This window comes from Brassica oleracea, chromosome C4 (genome assembly GCF_000695525.1).
Source record: "Brassica oleracea var. oleracea cultivar TO1000 chromosome C4, BOL, whole genome shotgun sequence".
Classification (NCBI taxonomy): domain Eukaryota; kingdom Viridiplantae; phylum Streptophyta; class Magnoliopsida; order Brassicales; family Brassicaceae; genus Brassica; species Brassica oleracea.
This window is the reverse complement of record NC_027751.1, coordinates 49,165,430-49,187,128: the sequence shown is the minus strand read 5'-3', so window position 1 is coordinate 49,187,128 and position 21,699 is coordinate 49,165,430. Positions and strand designations below refer to the sequence as shown.

Sequence of the window (21,699 nt, the reverse complement as noted above, 5' to 3'; positions counted from 1 at the left end):
CAATTGTTAATCAACTAAATAATTGAATTATTTCTCAAGAAAATAATGTACATCAATGATTGGAACGAGAAAAGAAAATCTTTTTTTTTTTTGAAAAGAGAGAAAAGAAAATCTACAACTTAATTAATCTTTCTACAACTTGTGAAATATTCAACATCTTGTGAAGGTTTTGATGACTCTTTCACAAAGATTAAGTTGCAGATTTTCTTTTCAACTTAATCTTTGTGAAAGAGTCAAAAGCTTCACAAGATGTTCGAATATTTTCCATGAACTGCTTGATTGCTAATTTGACTTCCTTCGCTCTAATAATATAACTGAAATTACCATTAGTCTAGTGGTGGTAGAAGTATGCTTTGTCTGATCAATAAATACAAATGTATTTCTCTAACAATTTACAATAACAAAAAAAAGAAATATCAATGATTATAATGTGAAATAAAAATCTACATAAACATTACAAAGTGTGGTTGGTGGGGTAAGAATCACCGCCATCGCGTTGCCGTGTGTTCCTGAAGAACGTTACACCACTTTGCCGCGTCAGCGCCAACGATATTTCAAACACAACAACAGTTAAAACAGGTCCCACCAAAACCAACCAATCACTAACATTACACTTGTCACGACACGTCAACAACCCCACCTAACAAATCCCCTCTTCTTCCGGAAGCGAACCGGGTCATCCCACCCAAACCGGAAGCTCCCGGTTCAACATTTTCCGGTGGAAGCCGGCTCCTGATGTCACCACGTGCCCTACTTGGCTGCGTGTGGGTCCCACGGGATGGCGCGTGTTTGCAGCCGCCTCCTGTACGGAAGATGGCTGTGAAACTCGCCAAGAACCCGGGTTTCTTGACCCGGTTTGTCTTCTCCGGTCGAACCGATTTTTGACGTTGCATCCGGCGGCTACGTTCTCTTTTGGATCTCACTCTACCCATGCACGAGACTTTAGGAGAAGAAGGTTCGCGAAGAAGCGAAAGATCCGTCTTCGTTCGTGACCCGACCCGTTTCAAGAACCCCGTACGGTTCTTGTTTTTATCGGTTTTGCTGACGTTTCTCCGCTGCTTGGCCTCGTTTAAACACGTGTTCTGCGGCTTCGGCAAACCGATGATCGACGCTTTGGAGTACCGTTGAGAGCTAGGGTTCGAGTTGATATTGTTCACTGAGTTTCCTCTATGCGATTCTCTACGGTCGAAGAAGGCGTTGTCGGTGAGCCACTCGAGCTGAGCATCTTTGGACAAGAAGTAAGATTCGGGCGGAAAATCAGCCGGACTCGCGGCGGAGTTGTAAGGTCGAGTTTCCGGGTCATCGGCGAAGGTAGACTCCTCGCAGGCGATCTTCCCGTCGGAGCCACCGGCGCAAACAAAGGCTTCAAGATCGACTTGAGGCATAGAGCTTGTAGAGACTAGAGAGAGATAAGAGGTGAAGAGACAAGAGATGAGAGTTGGTGTTTCTTTTTATATTATGAAAAACACAGAAGGCTCTTTTGTTCAGATTTTTTTTTTTTTTGTCTTGTTATTAGCTCGAGAAACCTGGGGACGGAGCGCCGACGGATAGATACAAATACAATAATCATTAACATGATTGAGTAGCTATAAACTAATGGTAAATCTGATTTACTAAAGTAATTGGCAGTTTAATATGAATTGAATTTAGATGACTAGATATAAAATCTTTTTAATATCACCATGGAAAGATTCTTTAGATTTTAGCTAGAAAAATACTCTGACAATTTTACAAGATGTATTGCTAATATAAAATTATAGTGTTTCGGTTAATATTTAAATGATTAAATCTAATATAATACATATTTTTGCATGTATAGAATAGAAAATATTATACTGTATATGTCTTTTATTCGGTGTTTTTAAAACTGGACTGGCTAGCGAACAAGAATTTTTTTGGGTCATGTATCATTGTGGTTCGACCGGATCTGAACTGGGTTCGATCGGGTTTACTTAGATTAAACTAAATTTAATGATGTTTTATAAATAATATGCATATCTTTTTAAAAAATAGATCATAACAAATAAAATGTTTGATAACCATAATGTGTAGAAAAACTTAAAAATAACAATAAAATCTAAAATCAATATCAAAAGCACATTTAAACTTTATTCGTATATATTTTCACTCTAAATCTTCAATACATTTTAAAATATATATATATACAGATTAGATAAAAGTTATATTTTGAAATACAAATTTCAGAAACGAAAATGTTTCAACTATTTAAAGTCTTCAAAACAAGTGATCATGAAATAAAAATTTTTAAAAAATGAGAAGTAGACAAAAACAATATCTTGACATGAATATTAAACTTTGTGAATTTTGTAATTTATGAGTCGTAGATACTATAAAAGAAAAGGACGAGAGACAATATTTTATTAATCTTTGATAAATCTTTTTTTACTTAAAAAAAAAAGAAAACTAATTGTTTCAAAATTTTAGCTTATATACGAACTGGGGTTTGGTCGGTTCATTGGGTCGCCGGTTCCCGGGTTTTTGACGATTCGATAGAAGTTTTTAATTGGTTCGATTTTAGTTAGGTTTTAGCATTAACCCAACCCAGATTATTTTCGGTTCATGGTTTAATCCGGTCCGACCGTCGGTTCGGTCCGGATTTCTATTACAAATTTATGATGTTAGTTAAGAGATTCCATTACACCTGCAGATTCATTAATTAAAAAAATAATAGTATATATTCTAAATGTTTAATTGAATAATTCTTTAGTGTCAGTGTTAAGTTTTTACATCGATATATAATTCACGGCTGTACGTTTTTTATAAGATTTTTTCCGTGGAAGTCCTCTTATCCGGTCATTTAACCAACGATTCATTAATGCTTCTACACCAGGAGGTCTAGGTTTCAATTCCCATAAAATGCAGAATTATACGAATTAATGAAAAAACAACATACAAGAGATCTGCAACATGGCGCAAGGAGTACCGTTAAGCATGAATCCGATACGACAGCTCAGGTGATGCAGTGAGGCGTGAATCCTTATAAGGCATGTATAATTGTCGGCGGTAGAATCGTCTGTAATATTTCTCAGAATTTGTAATAGAATAATATATCCGGCGTTAAAAAAGAAAAAATTCTCTTTCATATGTATATTCTCATTAATTAATGAGATAATCTGATGATTAGTTTTGGCTTAAAGATATATATGCATAATCCAGCATGATAAAGATTCGTCCTTTACGAGGGATTGGATCCAGTAAGCTGATGACTCATGATATAATAATGATAATCCTTCTTGATTTTCCTCCATCAAGATGGATAGAAACGGCACCAAATCATTTGGAAGCTTCTATACCAATTCCTTACTTTCAGATGCAATAAATATTACTCCTAACCTAACCAATTGACCCACACTATGTTGATCATATGTGAACCCTTTTCACTGTAAATAAAAACTTTCCCGGCTGGATAAAGATATTTAAAAGATACTAGCTAATTTTACGATTTGAAAACAGTGGACCAAAGAACACCGACTTGTATATCTTCTAGATACAACGTATCTATTTGTTTTATGTGTCCAAGAGAATCCTGTATTTTCGGTTTCGATAAAATAAATGCAACTTAGAATAATACTAATACATAAAATTGAGTTGATGCAACATATCACGCTTCAGGGGTCGTACTGTATACACTTCGACTTACTTTGACATTTCTTCCTCTCAATTATAATCTAATTTAAGACAAAATAATAATTTTACGTTGAAAATTGTATCGTTTAATGCGATAGATTCCTGGATGATCAGCTTATCTCTTTAACTTTATTGATCTTCAGCATTATTGTTAGTATAACGAAATACCCCTCAACGAATAACGTGTTAATATTCTTTTTATATCGCATCATTTGATAAAATATACAATTATGCAAAGAAAATCCAAAAATACAGACTAATCTGATTGGCTTTGTGGAAATTTTATATAAATAAAAATACTAACTGTTTTCAATATTTTTATAGTTTCCCATCCTCGTGTTAGCTTTAATTAGTTTTTCTTCCCATATTCTCCGAAATATTGGTCAAACTTTGAGGATTAGTTTTCCTTTTGTATGAACAGAATTAGCTACCTAGAAACAATAACGTTCGTGACTTTTCAATCAACTAATTTATTTTAATTTTGTTGTCAATATTATTTCCTTTTTTTGTAGTCATATAAAAACGGGACATTGATTATCTTGGAAACTTGCTTAAGAAATATACTAGGAGGATTAGCTAATAGACAGCTAGGGAGTGTTCCCATCGAGTTATTATTTGACCAACCTCACGTAATCTGTGACGAGAATGTAAGATAAGCGTCAAAAGGTTTGAAGCTTGTTTTGCGGTCAAATGTCCAACCCATGGACTAATTAAAATACACAGAAACAATCAAGCGAGTATGAACTCCTTAATTTCCACATATGTTTTTCACACATCCAGAAACCTACTTTTTGTGGGTTTTAGAATCTCTCTTTGCCCTTAACCAAGAACAAGCAAATTTAAACCAGGTGGTTTAATCAGAGACGAGAAGAAAATAAACCGTTTGGATTTGACCATAATCGATCAACTAGCTCGATGATTCAACTAGTCATGTAATTAATTACTCAGATTAGTGATTAATCTAGCATGCACGTATCTGATTTGATTAGTTACTTTAGCTACTTAAAACGCTCACGTAATCAGTTTTGCACTAGGTTAATTACTGGTTACACGCAGTTTCTTTCTATGTCCATCAACATCACGATCAGAATCATCGCTTATTTGAAACCGTGACTAGCTAGCTATCATTGTTCTGGCAAGTTGCAACATGAATCCCTAACAAATTTGTTGGGTCCTAGAATTTTCTGGACCGGGCCTGTAAAATATGCATTGATATGGTGGTACACATTTGCTTCCGGAATCCAACCAACTATGATAATTTCATTCGTAATCGATGAAAATGTTAAGAGAAAACGGGGAAAACGTGTGATGGTTTTCTGAAATGACGTTATTTTGCATGCATCGCCGTAATAGAACACATTCCACACTGTTAATGTCGTCGACTCCTTATATGTTGGCATATTGAAGATAAGGCCAATTAATGGGAATACAAATCCGTTCTACCATAATAGTCCCAATATCTTTTGAACTCATGAAAGAATGTTTAACATAACATACACATCTGTTCTACCATACTAATAAACTCCATATTTGTTTTACCATTTGTATAGTCATAGATAATCGAATAACAGCTGATATTAAGCTAGAGGAAAATGTTCATTATATATTATCCGATTGAATATGTGGTTATTTAGTTATTTAATATTTGAAGACGATTGGTAATAGTTGTTGTAACTTCATTTATATCAGGAAATTTCTGATCTAGTTTTACTCAAAGACCAATTGGTCATATATGAATCCAAAACACACAAAAATAAGATTAGCTGAGAGGCTAAGGCATATTCAAAGAAAGAGGCGGGACTAATAGGTTTACAAAAGTAAACCAAACATATTGGAAGTAGAGAAAATTAGAGTCAAAGTCATACAAGTAGCCAATACGTGTTGGAATATAATCTAAAGCTTGATTCATTTAACGGAAAAAACCGTAGTCCACAGGTTTCTTTAAGTACATCACTTGAGTTTAATGGGGCCATTAGAAGAGTTTCGAGAAGCTCTAGACCTTCGACTATGGACAAAGTCAACAGTGCGGTGGTCCTGGCCCAGTATGGTCCAATGATTCTTCCACTTGTTTCCACATTTTAGCATTTTCCTGCTTCAAATGATCCTTTTAACCTTTGTTGTCCCTCCTACATCCCCCCTCTTTCAGATTAAGATTTATAGTCGAATAAAAGAGAAATGGTATAGTTATCGTATGAGGCTAATTGCATATATGTATATATATTATACAGTTAAACCTTGTCTTTCCGGTTTCTTTCTTTTCTATGTAACATGGTAAATACTAGCGCTTATTTTAGTATAAAATTTATAAAATAAAATTTTACTATATCTATCAACCATCTTTTTCAGAAATTGTAAACGCAAGTAGATATTCAAATGAAAGCTTAATCTTTTTGAGTTACTGTGAGAAAACAACAAGTAGATATTATGGTTAGTTTTCTTTACATTTTCATGGTTGTAATCCTAACTAATTCCCGTTTATCGGGTCGATTTAATTCATACCCAATAACTAAGGCTCGACTTTCTCTCTCCTCGCTTTCTCTGTAGTTTACAAATCTAAAAATTGAGCTTTGGGTCCGGCGTCCGGACGGCGCCTCCACCATTCTCCCTTTCATCATGTCTTCTCCTTGCTTCTCTGACATCTCGCTCCCTTGGCCGTCTTGTGGATGGTTCAGTCTCTGGAGGATCGCTCATTCTCGTCTTCGCTTGAGAGGAGGTCCGGGCCGCCGCGATTTCAGCTGGAGATAGAGTCTTGACGCGGTCAGCGTAAGGTGTGTTTGTCTGAAGAGTCGGCTTTATGGGTTATACATGTGATCCTTTCCGTCTGGAGAAGTTTCAGCGCGTGAAGGAGGAGGAGCTGCTCTATTCCGGTCGGTGACTTTGCTCCCAGGTCGGTGATGAGAGGCGTCAGGTGCAGTTGGTGGTAACATTATTGATGTCTTGTGAGCCGCAACTGTCTCCCTCCGCGAGGGGTGTCTCGGAGGTGCCCTTAATTCGAGGACGCTCTTAGCTTATGGTATTGGCGTGTGTTAATACTTTAGGTGGTGGTTCGTTGAGGTTGCTGCGGTGAGGTCGTCTATGGATTTCTCTGAGGCTCAGTGGTGAACTCCCACCCTCTGGTTCCTCAGCTTCCCAGTTCCTTTTCTGGTCCCCTAGTGATTCTTTGTCGACAAAGTTCACTAGGATGTTCTCTGTGTGTTGATTTCTGTTGTTGTGCGATATCACTGGTACAATGCTTAACGGGTTGCAAGTATCCGGGCTTCGGTTCTCGAGGACGGCGATTGGCAGTGCTCGTGTTGTCTGCGTTTTGTCTTCGTGGTCTCGTGATCTCCGGTGACTCCTTTCGGTGGAGTAGCACATCCCAGGCCGTGGTCAGCTACTTGGTTGTTGCGGTGGTGCTGCCTTGCTATTGCTTGTTTGCAGGTTATGAGCTTTACTGGATCAGGTGCGGCTGGTGTCTCGGACTCGCTTTTATTGTGGTCTGATTTCGGTTTGGAGGTCTTTGGCCTCTCTCCGAGCTTGGATTTGGTGGTGGAGGCGATGTGTACAGCTAGGTTTTACAGAGCGCTATTCTTTAGTTAGTGTTCTCGGTTTTCCTCTCCTTTTTTACGTCTAGAAATACAACCATTGATGAGATCATCGGTCGCTAGCTACATCAGAAACGTCAAACGGAAGCCCCTACATCAGAAGAAACGAGATGAATCTCACCTTTATTTGATCAACGTCAACGGTTGAGAGCAATTGATTTATGGAAATTTAGAATCCGAACTTGCAAAATGTGCCGAGAGTTGGGTTGAACGAAGCAAGCGAGAAGTTTTATGACTTAGGTTATTTTGTTCAATTCATGGTTGTAATCTAAATTCTTGTTTATCGGGTCGATTTAATATAATTAATATTTTTTTAAAAAAGATATTCAAATGAAACTTTGAAAGCTTAATATTTTTTAGTTACCGTGAGAAAAAAAATAAGTGTACTCTTCTAAACAACAAATGGTGTTAGTTTTCTTTACATTTTCATCATCGATAAAAGCTATATGCCTATTTCAATACAAAAACAGTTTATAAGATGAGAGTAATCTTCTAAGATAAATACTTTATATATGTGATGTGTATAATAAGATAGCCGAATTAAATGATCTCTCTAAAATTCCTTTTTTTTTCACGTACCCACTTTATGCTCTCTACCTAGGCTAGGAGCCTAGGAAGTTGGTGTTGGAAGTTTGGATCCAATCATTAACAAACTAAAAACAAAAAGTTTTAAAATAACGATGTAATATTACGTTGTAAAAGTTGGATAAAAAAAATTTCAAAAAAAAAAAAGTTGGATAAAAAGTTAACCAGTTTTATTTTCTCTTCATGCTAACCAGTAACAACAATGGTTACAACTTACAAGGATGAAGAATATATACGAAACAAAAAAAATCTAGGAAAACGATTATTAAAATGATTAATAATTTTTTTTTTGTCGACACATGATTAATAATTAATATACGGACGGTAACACTAGAAGTTTTTTACAGAAAAAAAGCACTAGTCGCTATAAGCTGTGTAAGCCTGTCTTGATAATAATATTTTTTTCTCCGTTGTACTTGGTTATGACTTCGCAAAATTTTCCAACTAATTATTTTATAATATTAATAAAAATTCCTGAGTCGAAAAATTTATGTTCAAATAAGGTACAAATGCAAATTGTATTCGTCAAATAAAAACTAAATTCAATAAAAATAATATTTAAATTACGTATATAAATATCTATTAAAGTATAAATATTAATTGAATTATCTCTAACAAAACAAATAAAACTAAATTGAATTGATATAAATGAGATTACAAATAACCTCTTTTTAATATATAAGAGGCTTTCCAAAGAACACTTTTCTACATTGAAAAATTCAAGATCCAAATAATTAACATAAACTAAATCCAACTGAGTAACTTAATGCTAAATTTTAAAAATCCACAAAACCATGATTTCTTATTTCTAAACACGTTGTTTTCTATATATATATATATATATATATACAATACCTACAAATCATAATTCTTATTTTTAAACACAATATACTTTTGACCTAGACCAAAAAAAAACTACATTCTGTTTTTAATAGATTAGATAGTCACGAAATAATTTTCGTTCGATACAACCACTCAAACTAACCACTTTAATCAAAATTTTGAATGATTTCCTATTTACTTATGAGATGTTTCCAAGCTAATCAACAAATTCATGCATACATGTCAGTATGCTATTAGATGATTCCGACTTGCATATTATTATAAATCATTAAAATAGGAGTGTAAATATTATACACTGACTAAATTATGACATTTCACCTACTACCAAATACTCTATGACATGGTTAGATGCATATGTACATGAAATTAAAAATACTAGAGTTTATTGCTTATCCGATTCCATACCTTTTGTTTTGCTTCATTAAATTAATCAATATTCGTCTTATTGTTATGTTAATATCAGATAGGGCATTTGATGGTTTTTCGGTTACTTAAGGCATTGGATGATCACCAACTCCTTATCTGAAGCTTAATTATTTGGGTAATCAAAAAATCATTAATAATTATTGGTTTATTTTTGTGATACAAGCAATCATATCGTTGAATAAAGGGCAATCTATATATCCACTATATATTATTTGAGAAGCATTACAACTTCTTTTTGTAGCCACATGTCATCACTAAGATGATTCTTAGAATCATTAGAGAAATATGTTGGTTCATCTAATTATATAATAAGCTTTTAATTAAACTAACAATAAATTCATCATTAATATACTTTATTATTTCCTTAAATAAAATTTACGGAATTGACTAATGTGGCTAAAGTATATATGGCAATTAATGATTTTGAATAATAAAGATTTGATAAAAAAAAGTGTATCTTCTATCATATTTGTTTAATTTTAAACTATTAAATAAATTAAACAACCACAATAACCATATAATAAAAATTTAATTTTTTATGTATATGTTATATTTTGAATTTTTACAAACGGCTATAAATTACTAAAACTGCTAAGAGTCTCACATTCAAATTTTATGATCCATGGTTTAAAAATTTTGTTATGACAAAATACAAATGATTACAAAAATTATATAAGTAAAAAGTCTAATTTAATTAATTATTAAGATTAATATATATATCATTTTAAATTAAGCTATAAACCATATAAAATACAATATTTTAGTTTCAAAATTGACTTTGAACAATTTTTTTTGATAAAAGTTTTGAACGATCATTGACAACTTATTTTTTTTAATTATAAATTACTAAAACTATTAATTCCACAATGAAAATTTTGTTATCAGTAATTTAAATTTTTTTTATAAAAGATATAAATGATCGAAAAAACTATATGAGTAGGAATCATCATTTAATAGATATTAATATTAAAAATATACTATAATATATTATCTATGTTAGTATCATTTAAATTTAATTACATATCCTATCAAATATAGAAAAAAATATTTTTTGGATTAATAAAATTAATTTATATGTTCGCACCAATTTAATTATATATTTAATAGTTACTGAACTTTAATTATTTAATATATATTAATTATTTCATAATATGTAAAAATATTTAATACATAAAATAATTTATATATATAATGTTGATCTTGCGCAAGGTGCGGTGTTAATGTATATGTAACGATGAATCAAACATGACGTTTTTTTTTTAAATGTCACGGACCATATGTACGAATAGTTGAATAAGAACCTCCGTGATAACCTATCGCTTGCGTAATGTACAAAGGTTTAAAAGGAATAATAACTGGTGCCATATCTAGTCATTTATAGACTCCAAAGACATCATGTAGTTGTAACCATGATTTGGGACGAGATATATCATATTTATTATCATAATTATTTAATATTTAAAACTCACTATTCTCTCTCCGCCAAGGAATGCACCACGCTATTCCAAGTCAACACTGAAAAAAAAATTCGGAAAAACAAAAACAAACAAAATGTATAAAAGTCAAAACTTGCCAGTTTTTATATTTAGTATATACATATAATCTTTGGTATAAAATCACCAATCATCTTCTTTTCTATTGTCTTCGTCTTCCAATCTTAATTCTTCTACATATCTTAGACGAGTTTCCGGAGGTGGAAAATATCATCGTATGTAAAACAAAATGATGGGGAAAAGAATAGCTTCATTCAAGAACTTAGCCAAGAAAGCGAAGAGCTTCAAAATGAGAGAAGGCAGCTCTGAGTATGTTCTGATCGGTGAGGGGGGCGACACTTCTCCGACGAAGAAGTCTACGGGGACGTTTGCTGTCTACGTTGGAGAAGAGCGCGTGAAGCAGGTGGTGCCGACGAGCTATTTGAAGCATCCTCTGTTTAGGATGCTCCTTGACAAGTCACGTGACGAGTTTCACTGTTCCGACCAGAAGGTTATGTTGGTCGTCCCTTGTAGCCTCTCAGCGTTTCAAGATGTCGTCAACGCCATCGAGTCTTGTAATGGAAACTTCGATTTCGGCGATTTTGTTGAGGAGTTTCTTTGATATTTTAACGATTTTCTACCTTCTTCTTGATTATTTCTTTCCGTTTTGATTGTAAATTTTTTTGTATTGTTTAAATCTTTCTAGGAAAAGATACAATCCTTTTTTTGTCAACAGATATAATCATTTTTTTTGTCAATTTTTTGGAATGATTTCCTTTTTATTCATGAGATGTTTTCAAGCTTTTTATCTTCGGTGGATCGATATTAGTTTTGAAAATTTTATTTGTTCATATTTTTTGTTTTGATAAAATCCATCTTATTCATATTAATTAAGACAACTATTACATATCATAATTTTCTCTTATAAATTATTTATTAAACTAGAGTTATTTTGGGAATTGCAGTTTTGTTCTACAATATTCGCGAGGGAATATAAATCTTATACAACACAGTACGACATTACTTATGCCTTCTTAGCTACTACCAAATTATATATTTACATGGTTGGATGCACATGTACATATGTAAGAATTAAACATGACACTAAAAATTATTGTTTTTTTTTTGGTAAAACACTAAAAATTATTACATATGTAAGAATTAAACATAACACTAAAAAATATTGTTTTTTTTTGGTAAAACACTTAAAATTATTGTTTATATCCAGTTACCTATATATTGCTTATTTGATTCCATACTTTTTGTTTCTTTCAATAAATTAATTAATATTCGTCCTGTAGTTATGTTTATAACTTTATATCAGATAGGGTATTGGATGATCACCAACTTCTTATTTGAAAGTTAAATATTTGGCCACTATTATTAATTGGCCGAGCCAGAAATATTTATTGTTGGGGGCAGAAAAAAAATTTTCAACATGGCAACATCAGCTGATCTAATGAAACTTTGGTGATTTAACTAACAATTTTGATAAATATTAAATTTTGTCGGGGGCAGCTGCATGCCCCCTTCTTCACTAACATTTGAATCAAGCTATATAATCGAAATTCTTGATATATATACAAGAAAGAGGTTGAAAACGATGAAAAGAAAGTTTGTTATTAATCTCCAGCTTAACTGTAAAAATATGTTACATTTAGCTTATATGGTTATCTTAAGTATCACTTAACTTTTACCAAAAAAAAAATATCACTTAACCAGTTCAACTTAATAACTGGTATAAACCAGTAAACCAGACTTTATGGCCCTGTTCGTTAGTGGAATGCGACTGAAATCAGTAGTGACTAGAAATTGTTCATAATTTTCTGCTTCGCTAATCTCTTGACCGAGAAAAGGAGACGCTGCGACATAAATTATCAAAGCTCTACGGTGCTTCCGGTGTCGCCATAAAAACCAGCGTCGCTATTATTCTTTTCATTCTCTCCTCAGCGACAGAAAACAGAAATTTCCTTCACTTCTTCTTCTCTCCTTTCTTTTAAATTCTCTCTCTTTCCTTGTTAATTCTGATCGCTGGTCGCTCCCGCTGCCATCTCATAATAAAGTTATCTTAAAAATCACTGATAAACTATTGGTTTATTTTTGTGATACAAGCAATTATCTAGTTAAATAAGGAGGCACATGCTAAAACAAATAGTTCGAATGACATGAAACTTTAGCCATAATCTAAATAATGGCTGAAACAGATCCACCAAAATATAACCACGGGTGAACCAGAGAAATGGGAGACGAGACTGAGCTAAAGAACATAATCACAGGAAAGTCCTCTTAGACAAATTCCACCAAAAAAGCTTGACGAGAAAGCGATACAAGCTCACTAGCATCAACAACGAAGGTAACACATGAGGAACTAACAGCAACAAAGATGAATAACCAAACGTGAACAAAAACATTCAGAAAAGCAGTAATAAGGAGAGAGGAAAGGCAGGATAACCATGATCCGTAAGACCGTAACTGATATAGTATTTAGCTGATAGTTGGTTTTCCTTCTTCTAGGGTTTTGTCTACCTCTTTTGGACACTTGATTATGGTATTTAGCCTGTTTAGATAACAGTTCAAAGAATCAAAATAGCCACTTTTGTATTCTAAATGATGTAATCTTCAATTCTATCTAATAATAATAACACCAGGTGAATAAAATTAAAATAAAATAAAGAGGCACATGACGTTTTAAAGATGAAATTAAATGTCACGACCGTATGTTCGAAAAGTCGAATACAGACCTCCGTGACAACCTATTGCTCAGCTCGGTCCTGATCACATTTTCATGAAACAGTTCAACAGGGGTTCTATTTGGTTGCAGGGTTCCACAATTCTAAAAGTTTCAGTTATATATATATGTAGTAGTACATATAATATCCCCTATATATTAAATAATATTAATAAGAAAAATGAAGATGTTTACTCACTTTCATGTAATTTTATTTTTAGTTTAGTTATCTTTAGATTTTTTAATTAAAAACTATTTTCCTTAAATATATAAAACTATAATATTAAAAATATGATTCATGCTACTTTTGAACAAGACCTAATATTCCAGGTACGGCATTGCCTGATGTACGAGAGTATAAAAGTAATAATAAGTGGTGCCATAGTTATTCATTTACAAACTCCAAAGACATATCACTGTAACCAAGATATGCTATGAGATTTTCTTAAAAATAAAAATGATTTGCTACGAGATATACAATTCTCTCCGCCAAATATGCAGCCCACTATTATAAGCAAGTCAGCTCAGCCAAAAATAAATTCGAAAACAAAAAAATGAAGTCAAAAGCTCAACAGTTCTCATTTTATTATATTGTTTTTTGGGTGTATGTTAGTATTTTATTACATTTTTATACATCTAATATTCTTTGGTATAGAATCACCAACCACCTTCTTATTCTAATTTCTTCATCGTCACAATCTTAATTCTTACATATATCTTACGAGTTTCCAGAGGGGAAAATATCATCTTATGTAAAACAAAATGATGGGAAAAAGAATAGCTTCATTCAAGAACTTAGCCAAGAAAGTGAAGAGCATCAAAACTAGAGAACGCGGCTCCGAGTATGTTCTGCTCGGTGAGGGGGACGACACTTCTCTGACGAAGACATCAACGGGAACGTTTCCGGTGTATGTAGGAGAAGAGCGCGTGAGGCGGGTGGTCCCGATGAGCTACTTGAATCACCCTCTGTTTAGGATGCTCCTCGACAAGTCACGTGACGAGTTTCACTGTTCCGACCAGAAAGTTATGTTGGTCGTCCCTTGTAGCCTCTCGGCTTTTCAAGACGTCGTTAATGCCATCGAGTCTTGTAGTGGCAACTTCGATTTCGGCGATTTTGTTGAGGAGCTTCTTTGATTCTTAATTAATTCTTCCTTCTTCTTGATCATTTTCTTTTCGTTTTGATAAATAAATTTTGTATTTCTTGCCTATCTAAGAAAAGGTAAAATCATTTTTTATCAACAAATAATAATCAGTTTTTTTTCTGGTAAAACAATAATAATAATCAATTTTTTTTAATGAATTAAAAAAAAAGAACGCAACACGAAGTTTTCCCGGAAAATCATCCATCCTAGTACTACTTTCGCCCAAATGCTTAACTACAGAATTATGATGGGATCCGATACATTAGTGCTGGTACGATCACACCCAACAATAATCAATTTTTGTCAACATATATGATCATTTTAACAGATATAATCACTTCTTTTTGTCAACAGATATAATCATTTATAGGATTGATTGTGAAATTTGTGATCGTAGGGACGAACACCCTTGGGGAATGACTAGTAAATGCTGTAACTTTATATTTTTTTGCTGTAGAATTTAATCTGTAGATTTATTTGTTATATCTTTCATTGTTGTAACTTTCTAAACCACTATTTTTTTGCTCTGAAAATAAATCTCTTTATACCTATAATTGGTTGACATATATAGCTCTAGACTAAATTTTAGCTGTCCAAAGTATCTACAGCCACAACCAATCATCCCTTTAGTTGCGCGGTGTAGATATTTTCTCTCGTTTGTATTACATCACATTTTAAGTCGTCATCCCCATCACCAATGTATTTTATTTATTTTAATAGTTTATATTTATTTATATTTCATAATTATTATTTAATTTATTTTTTTTGGCTTATTTTATGATTAAATAGTAACGATTTTTAAATAAAAATAATTGTTATTGTCAAAAAAATTATAATGTCATCACATTTTTTCTCCAAGTAAATAGTATCGGTAATGTTTAACAAGTAAATTAGTTTAAATATTATGTTGATAAAATTACTGTAATAGTTTAAACTGTTAATTTTGTGAGCATGAATGTTTAAAATATTATCTTTTTCAATTTAATGTTTTAAAATGATATGATTTGAGTTTTTTTTAGGTCACATACATTATTTTGCAATAACAAATTTTACATTAACAACTAAAATAAAAATACATAGCCACATATAATTTGTCAAAATCACAAAACTCTACTATAGCCTCATGCAAAAGTTTTTCATAATTGGTGTATAATTAATGATTTTTTTTTTTTGTCGAAAAGAAGGTTGAAACTTGACCATTGGGCCTAAATGGGCTGATCAGTAAGTGATGGCCTTCTTTATCGAATGGCTAAGTGAGTCAAATGGGCTAAAATCATATTAGTAAACAAATATTAATTAATTTCGAAAGAGAAAAAAGAGAGAGAGAGAAGCGTCTCTTCAAAAATATTCAAATCTCACATTTCACCCCGCTCTCTCTCTCTAAAAAGATCCCGTCGCCGGCGATAAAAGGAAGAGAGATAGAGAGAACTTCGAAACACAGAAAGCTTCGATCTTTCGAGAGTAGTAGCATCAGATTTCGAAATTAACCTCTCTTGATTACAAAATGTCCAGCCGCCACGATAAAGAGAAAGGCGTCAATGTTCAAGTTCTTCTCCGATGCAGGTTACCTTAGGGTTCTGGGTTCGCTTTTTGGTTCTAATCCCACTTTATATTTATGCTCAAAATTGAAGCTTTTTGGGTTTGGATTCACACTTGTTTTTGTTTTGTTTTGTTTTTTTTTGTTTTTTGTTGACAGGCCGTTTAGTGATGATGAGTTGAGGAGCAACGCTCCTCAGGTTCTCACTTGTAATGATCTGCAAAGAGAAGTTGCTGTCTCTCAAAACATCGCTGGGAAGCACACTGATAGGGTTTTCACCTTTGATAAGGTAACACAAAGTGGCTTAGCTTAGGGTACTTTTGTGGAAAGGGAGATGCTTTAAACTTAATATCAGATACTTGATGCTGTTTGCCTTCATATTCTGGATTAGTTAAGCTAAAGAAGTGGAGTTTGTTTGAGAGTATGTAGGATTTGCTTAGCAACTGAACCCTCTAACTAGTTAGTCAGACAAAGTGTGTACTTGAATTTCACAACTGTGTGTGTCAGGAGGGAAAGTGTGTTTTGGTATGTTTTACACTGGAACTTTGCAGTGTAGAGAAAGGTGTAGTGATTGTTTGTTCAGCCCGTTTGCTTTTGTGAAGTAGAATGTGTTTAATCATGTGATCGTTGATGGACTTTAGTGATTATCTACAGGCTGAAATGTGTTTTGTTGAACACAGGTGTTTGGACCATCAGCCAAACAGAAGGAACTGTATGACCAGGCCGTTGTTCCAATCGTGAACGAAGTGCTTGAAGGTTTTAACTGTACAATATTTGCTTATGGACAGACTGGTACAGGGAAAACATATACAATGGAAGGAGAATGTCGAAGGTCAAAGGTCTGTGTGTATTTTCTTTTGTAAGGTCTGCTGGTGATTTTATCTGATACAAGCTGTTTACACAGGGCGGGCCTAGTGGAGGTCTTCCAGCAGAAGCAGGTGTTATACCTAGAGCTGTGAAACAAATCTTTGATACCCTTGAGGGCCAGGAAGCTGAGTACAGTGTTAAAGTCACGTTTCTGGAACTCTACAACGAAGAGATCACCGATCTACTTGCCCCTGAAGATATCTCCAGAGTTGCTTCTGAAGATAAACAGAAGAAGCCGTTGCCTCTGATGGAGGACGGCAAAGGTGGCGTTCTCGTTAGAGGATTGGAAGAGGAGATCGTGACGAGTGCTAATGAAATCTTCACTTTGCTCGAGAGAGGTTCCTCTAAACGGCGAACTGCAGAAACGTTCTTGAATAAACAATCTAGGTAATGTTTTTTGATGTTTATGTTCTTTGCACTCTCCTACATGACACGATTCTTTATTTTCAGTCGGTCGCATTCTCTGTTCTCGATAACAATACATATCAAAGAAGCTACTCCGGAAGGTGAAGAATTAATCAAGTGTGGGAAGCTGAACTTGGTTGATTTAGCAGGATCAGAAAATATATCACGTTCTGGTGCTAGGGATGTAAGTAGTCTCTCACTCTTCAATTGAGTTGGAGCGTCTTTCTTCTCAATTTCTCAAATAGCCTTTCCCTGTGTAGGGCCGCGCTCGAGAAGCTGGTGAAATAAACAAAAGTCTTCTGACATTAGGGCGAGTGATCAGTGCTTTGGTAGAACATCTTGGACACATTCCTTACAGGTTTAAACTCTTCTTCTAGATTTTTTTTTCTTTACGTTAGTGATTATGTAGCAGTACTTTATAATTCTATCTTTAACTGTAATATAGGGATAGTAAGCTCACCCGCTTATTACGTGATTCACTTGGTGGGAGAACGAAGACATGTATCATAGCAACAGTTTCACCTGCTGTTCACTGTCTCGAGGAAACCTTGAGTACTCTAGATTATGCACACAGGGCAAAGCATATTAGGAACAAACCAGAGGTACTGTCTTTTTATTATAGTTCTCCATTTAGGCTAACTATTCAAAAACGAGAACTCATATTCATACTCTTGTGTATTTCTTTTTGGCAGGTTAACCAGAAAATGATGAAATCTACTTTGATAAAGGACCTTTATGGTGAAATAGAACGACTTAAGGCGGGTAAGAAGAGGCAATCGCTCACTGTAGTACTTAAACTATATTACTCACTATCATCTGCTCTGACCTTTTTCTTATTTGCAAATTTTAAAGAGGTCTATGCTTCCCGTGAGAAAAATGGTGTTTATATGCCAAAAGAGAGATACTATCAAGAGGAGAGTGAAAAAAAGGTATTGAGTATCTGAGCACAGTTCAGAATTTTCTCTTAGGTTGAAGGAACATAATGTTCATTTGGCATAGGACATGGTAACCTCATCATCTCCTTACGCACCCCTTTTTTCGCTCCTTTTGTAGGCAATGGCCGAACAGATTGAACAGATGAGTGGTCAGATAGAGAATTATCAAAAGGTTGGTTTCTTCTTACTCAATAGATCAAAACATATTTGAAGTCTATTATTTATATATTTTTTTTCTGACCAGAAACTTGAGGAGTTGCAAAACAAGTACACTGGTCAAGTGCGGGAGTGCTCTGATCTGACCAGCAGGCTTGATAGCACTGAGGTATTGGTTAATTCCTTTTGATGGGCTTTAATGCTTTATAACTATGCTCTGAGACTTTTAATGTGTTATCTAGAAAAACTTGAGCCAAACCAGCAAAATGCTTGCTTCCACAAACGGGGAATTGAAGAAATCTCAATATGCCATGAAGGAGAAAGATTTCATCATCTCAGAGCAGAAAAAATCTGGTAATTTCTAACTCATTACCTTGATCAAATGTTTGAAAATTTGTCTCTAACATGCTTATGCATTTTCCCAGAAAATGTACTGGTTCAACAAGCTTGTGTTTTACAATCTAACCTGGAGAAAGCTACTGAAGAAAATTATTCATTACACCAAAAAATTGGTATGTGTTTTGAGTCTTTTGACAATTCTTGCTGTCATTTCATTGCCAATGTCATTAAAGTTGTTAATACATGATCATTTGGTGCTGTGTAGGAAGAGAGAATAAGCTCAGTGCGGATAACAGGAAAGTGGTAGACAATTATCAAGCAGAACTTTCTGAACAAATATCCAATCTGTTCAACATGGTTGCTTCATGTCTGTCCCAGCAAAATGCACAGCTTCATGGTGTTAACAAACTGTCCCAATCTCGGTTGGAGGCACATAACAAGGTATCAAACTGTTTTGTTCTTTAGTTTTCTAACAATGAATGAGTAAATGTTGCTGTACATTGTTAATGTTCAAGTTGTCTAAGTAAATACTATTTGCAAATTTGTTTTGTTAAGGCAATTCTTGAAATGAAAAAGAAGGTTCGAGCGTCAAGGGATTTATATAGTTCACACTTGGAGGAAGTGCAGAATGTAGTCCGCTTGCACAAGGCAAACTCAAATGCTTGTCTTGAAGAAGTTTCAGCATTGACGACTTCAAGTGCATCTTCCATTGATGAGGTAACAACCCCTTTGTCAATCTCTTTCCTTTTCTTTTAGTGTTTTTTTTTTTTTTTTGCTGTGTTCTAATAGAATTTGGCTTGTGGTTTTCAGTTTCTTGCTTCAGGGGAGGAGACAACATCATCGTTATTTGATGAACTTCAGAATGCTCTTACGTCCCACCAGCGAGAAATGGCTCTCTTTGCGAGGGAACTGAGACAGGTCAGTGCACTGAGAGATATAACATTGTCTTAGAGATTAACAAAAGCTATTTAACTGGATTGTTTTTTTCCTCATAAGCAGAAGTTCCACACAACGATGGAGCAAACACAGGAGATGTCTGAATACACAAGTACGTTCTTCCAGAAGCTTATGCAAGAGTCTAAAAACGCTGAGAATCGTGCAGCGGAGGCTAATGAAAATCAAATAAACAGCATTATCGATTTTCAGAAGACTTACGAGGTCATAATGCTTACATCTCTTCACGTCTCATGCTAAACATGTTTACTTGAGTCTATCTATAACTAGAGCATGTGTTGTGTGCAGGCTCAGTCAAAATCTGACACAGAGAAACTTATAGCGGATTTAACTAATCTAGTCTCAAGTCACGTTCGTCGCCAAAATGAATTGGTTCGTTGCTTCTTCTTCCATTTGTTTCTTATTGTCTTCCATTTCATGAAGCATAAAGACTGTATTGTCTTTTTTGTCCTGGCAGGTGGATTCAAGACTCGGTAACTTTAAAGATGCAGTCTCTTCCAACAAAACTTTCATGGATGAACACGTCTCTGCAGTAAACACTTTGGCTAAAGACGCAAAAAGAAAATGGGAGACGTTTTCCATGGAAGCTGAGAATGATGCTAGAGAAGGTGCTGATTTCTCGGCTGCAAAACATTGTCAAATGGAGTTACTGCTTCAGCAATCGTAAGATCATTTGCTATGGTTTTTGTAACAATCTTTCAGTATTGTGTTTTAACCTTTTCATCTTTCTATGCGTTAGTGTTGGTCATGCGGAATCAGCTTTCAAACACTGCAAGCTAACTCATGAGTCTCTAAAGGAGATGAACAGCAAGCAAGTCGCAGATGTGTCTTCCCTTGTTAAGTCTGCTTGTGATAACAACGAGCAGCACGATGGTGAAGTGGAGTCTGCAAGGACTGCTGCTGAGGAAGATGTAGCCAAGAACAGCGATGAGATCATCCAGCAAATTGATGGTAAGTTCTCTCTTTCTTAAGGGATGATCATTATCATGACAATTCTAAATTGACATCCTTGTGGTCTTTCAGGCATGTCAGAGGGTGAAAAAGTGTTTGTATCAGAAATCTTGAAAAATGTCAAGACGCATGAAAAATCACTTGAGAGTTTCCAGCATGATCATTGTTGCCAAGCTAGATGCATTGAGGATAAAGCTCAAGAAACTTTTCAGCAAAGATATATGGTAAGTTGTTTTTCTCACAGCATAATAATAACATTAACTCTTTTCACTCTTAAGAAGAATCTTATCACCAAGCTCTCTCATTTGGTGAATTACAGGAGTATGAGACCACAGGGACAACTCCGTCAAAGAGTGAGCCAGAGGTCCCAACTAAAGACACCATTGAATCACTACGAGCAATGCCAGTGGAGACATTGGTTGAAGTGTTCCGTGAAAACAACTCTTATGAATCCTTTGCGGCCAAGGAATCTAAACTTCAACAGCTAACACGGTCGCCTCTCTCACAAGTCAACTAGGGAACCACCTCTGTGTACACATATGTGAAAGTATGGAATCAAATCAATGAAGAGTTAGATGCTTCTGACACATCTTGTGAGTTTTACAAGTCTTTAAAACTAATCCGTTGTGGGATTCAGCTTCTTTCACCTACATTGAAATGTTCAACATTGTATAATGTATGTTTTTTTATTTCAATAGTGGAAAACTTGACAGCAATCTATGATCTCAGAGATGGTTTGTTCAAAAACATAACACAATGCAAGTCTTAGACCCTTTTAGCTCGTGTTGTTTATGCTGTGCATGCATATACCACTTGACCACTTTCTATATATGACTCAACCATGAAGCTGCTTTCAAATCCCAACGATGAACATTTTAAGTGGAAAATCAAGTAGCATATGTTATATCAGAGTCATTGTGCCACTCAAAAGATTCATTTCTCACAATACCATGAGAATTTCTAGAGATCATGAGCATGAGAGATTCCCATTGAACCCTCTTTTACCATTTCAGAGTGTAATTATGAACATCTTTTAGTTCGTGCTAGTTTTCAAATGCTTTACAACTCATCAACTATGTGTTTGTATATAAAGCTTAAAATAACATGTTTATGATATTGGTGATGGA

General features: G+C 34.3%; 4 protein-coding genes across 4 annotated transcripts; 3 read left to right on the top strand and 1 right to left on the bottom strand.

Annotated features, from left to right (window-relative positions):
- Window positions 1-338: 338 nt before the first annotated feature.
- LOC106339653 lies at window positions 339-1,459 on the bottom strand. The gene has a single exon (XM_013778500.1). It carries the CDS (start codon window positions 1,383-1,385, stop codon window positions 618-620), a length of 768 nt encoding a protein of 255 aa, XP_013633954.1. The 5' UTR covers window positions 1,386-1,459; the 3' UTR covers window positions 339-617.
- A 9,236-nt stretch (window positions 1,460-10,695) lies between these two features.
- On the top strand, window positions 10,696-11,283 carry LOC106341232 (auxin-responsive protein SAUR15-like). The gene has a single exon (XM_013780039.1). It carries the CDS (start codon window positions 10,809-10,811, stop codon window positions 11,178-11,180), a length of 372 nt encoding a protein of 123 aa, XP_013635493.1. The 5' UTR covers window positions 10,696-10,808; the 3' UTR covers window positions 11,181-11,283.
- A 2,702-nt stretch (window positions 11,284-13,985) lies between these two features.
- Window positions 13,986-14,420, top strand: LOC106339133 (auxin-responsive protein SAUR15-like). The gene has a single exon (XM_013777941.1). The coding sequence runs from the start codon at window positions 14,049-14,051 to the stop codon at window positions 14,418-14,420; it is 372 nt and encodes a 123-aa protein (XP_013633395.1). The 5' UTR covers window positions 13,986-14,048.
- Window positions 14,421-15,747: 1,327 nt separating this feature from the next.
- LOC106337291 (probable 125 kDa kinesin-related protein) lies at window positions 15,748-21,330 on the top strand. Its single transcript, XM_013776378.1, has 22 exons — window positions 15,748-15,991; window positions 16,125-16,254; window positions 16,646-16,804; window positions 16,870-17,219; window positions 17,283-17,421; window positions 17,498-17,595; window positions 17,683-17,839; window positions 17,930-17,999; window positions 18,090-18,166; window positions 18,291-18,344; window positions 18,417-18,497; window positions 18,571-18,682; window positions 18,754-18,840; window positions 18,933-19,108; window positions 19,223-19,384; window positions 19,478-19,585; window positions 19,667-19,825; window positions 19,910-19,993; window positions 20,079-20,284; window positions 20,361-20,572; window positions 20,645-20,796; window positions 20,892-21,330. The coding sequence occupies exons 1-22, from the start codon at window positions 15,933-15,935 to the stop codon at window positions 21,087-21,089; spliced, it is 3,030 nt and encodes a 1,009-aa protein (XP_013631832.1). The 5' UTR covers window positions 15,748-15,932; the 3' UTR covers window positions 21,090-21,330.
- The last annotated feature ends 369 nt before the right edge of the window (window positions 21,331-21,699 follow it).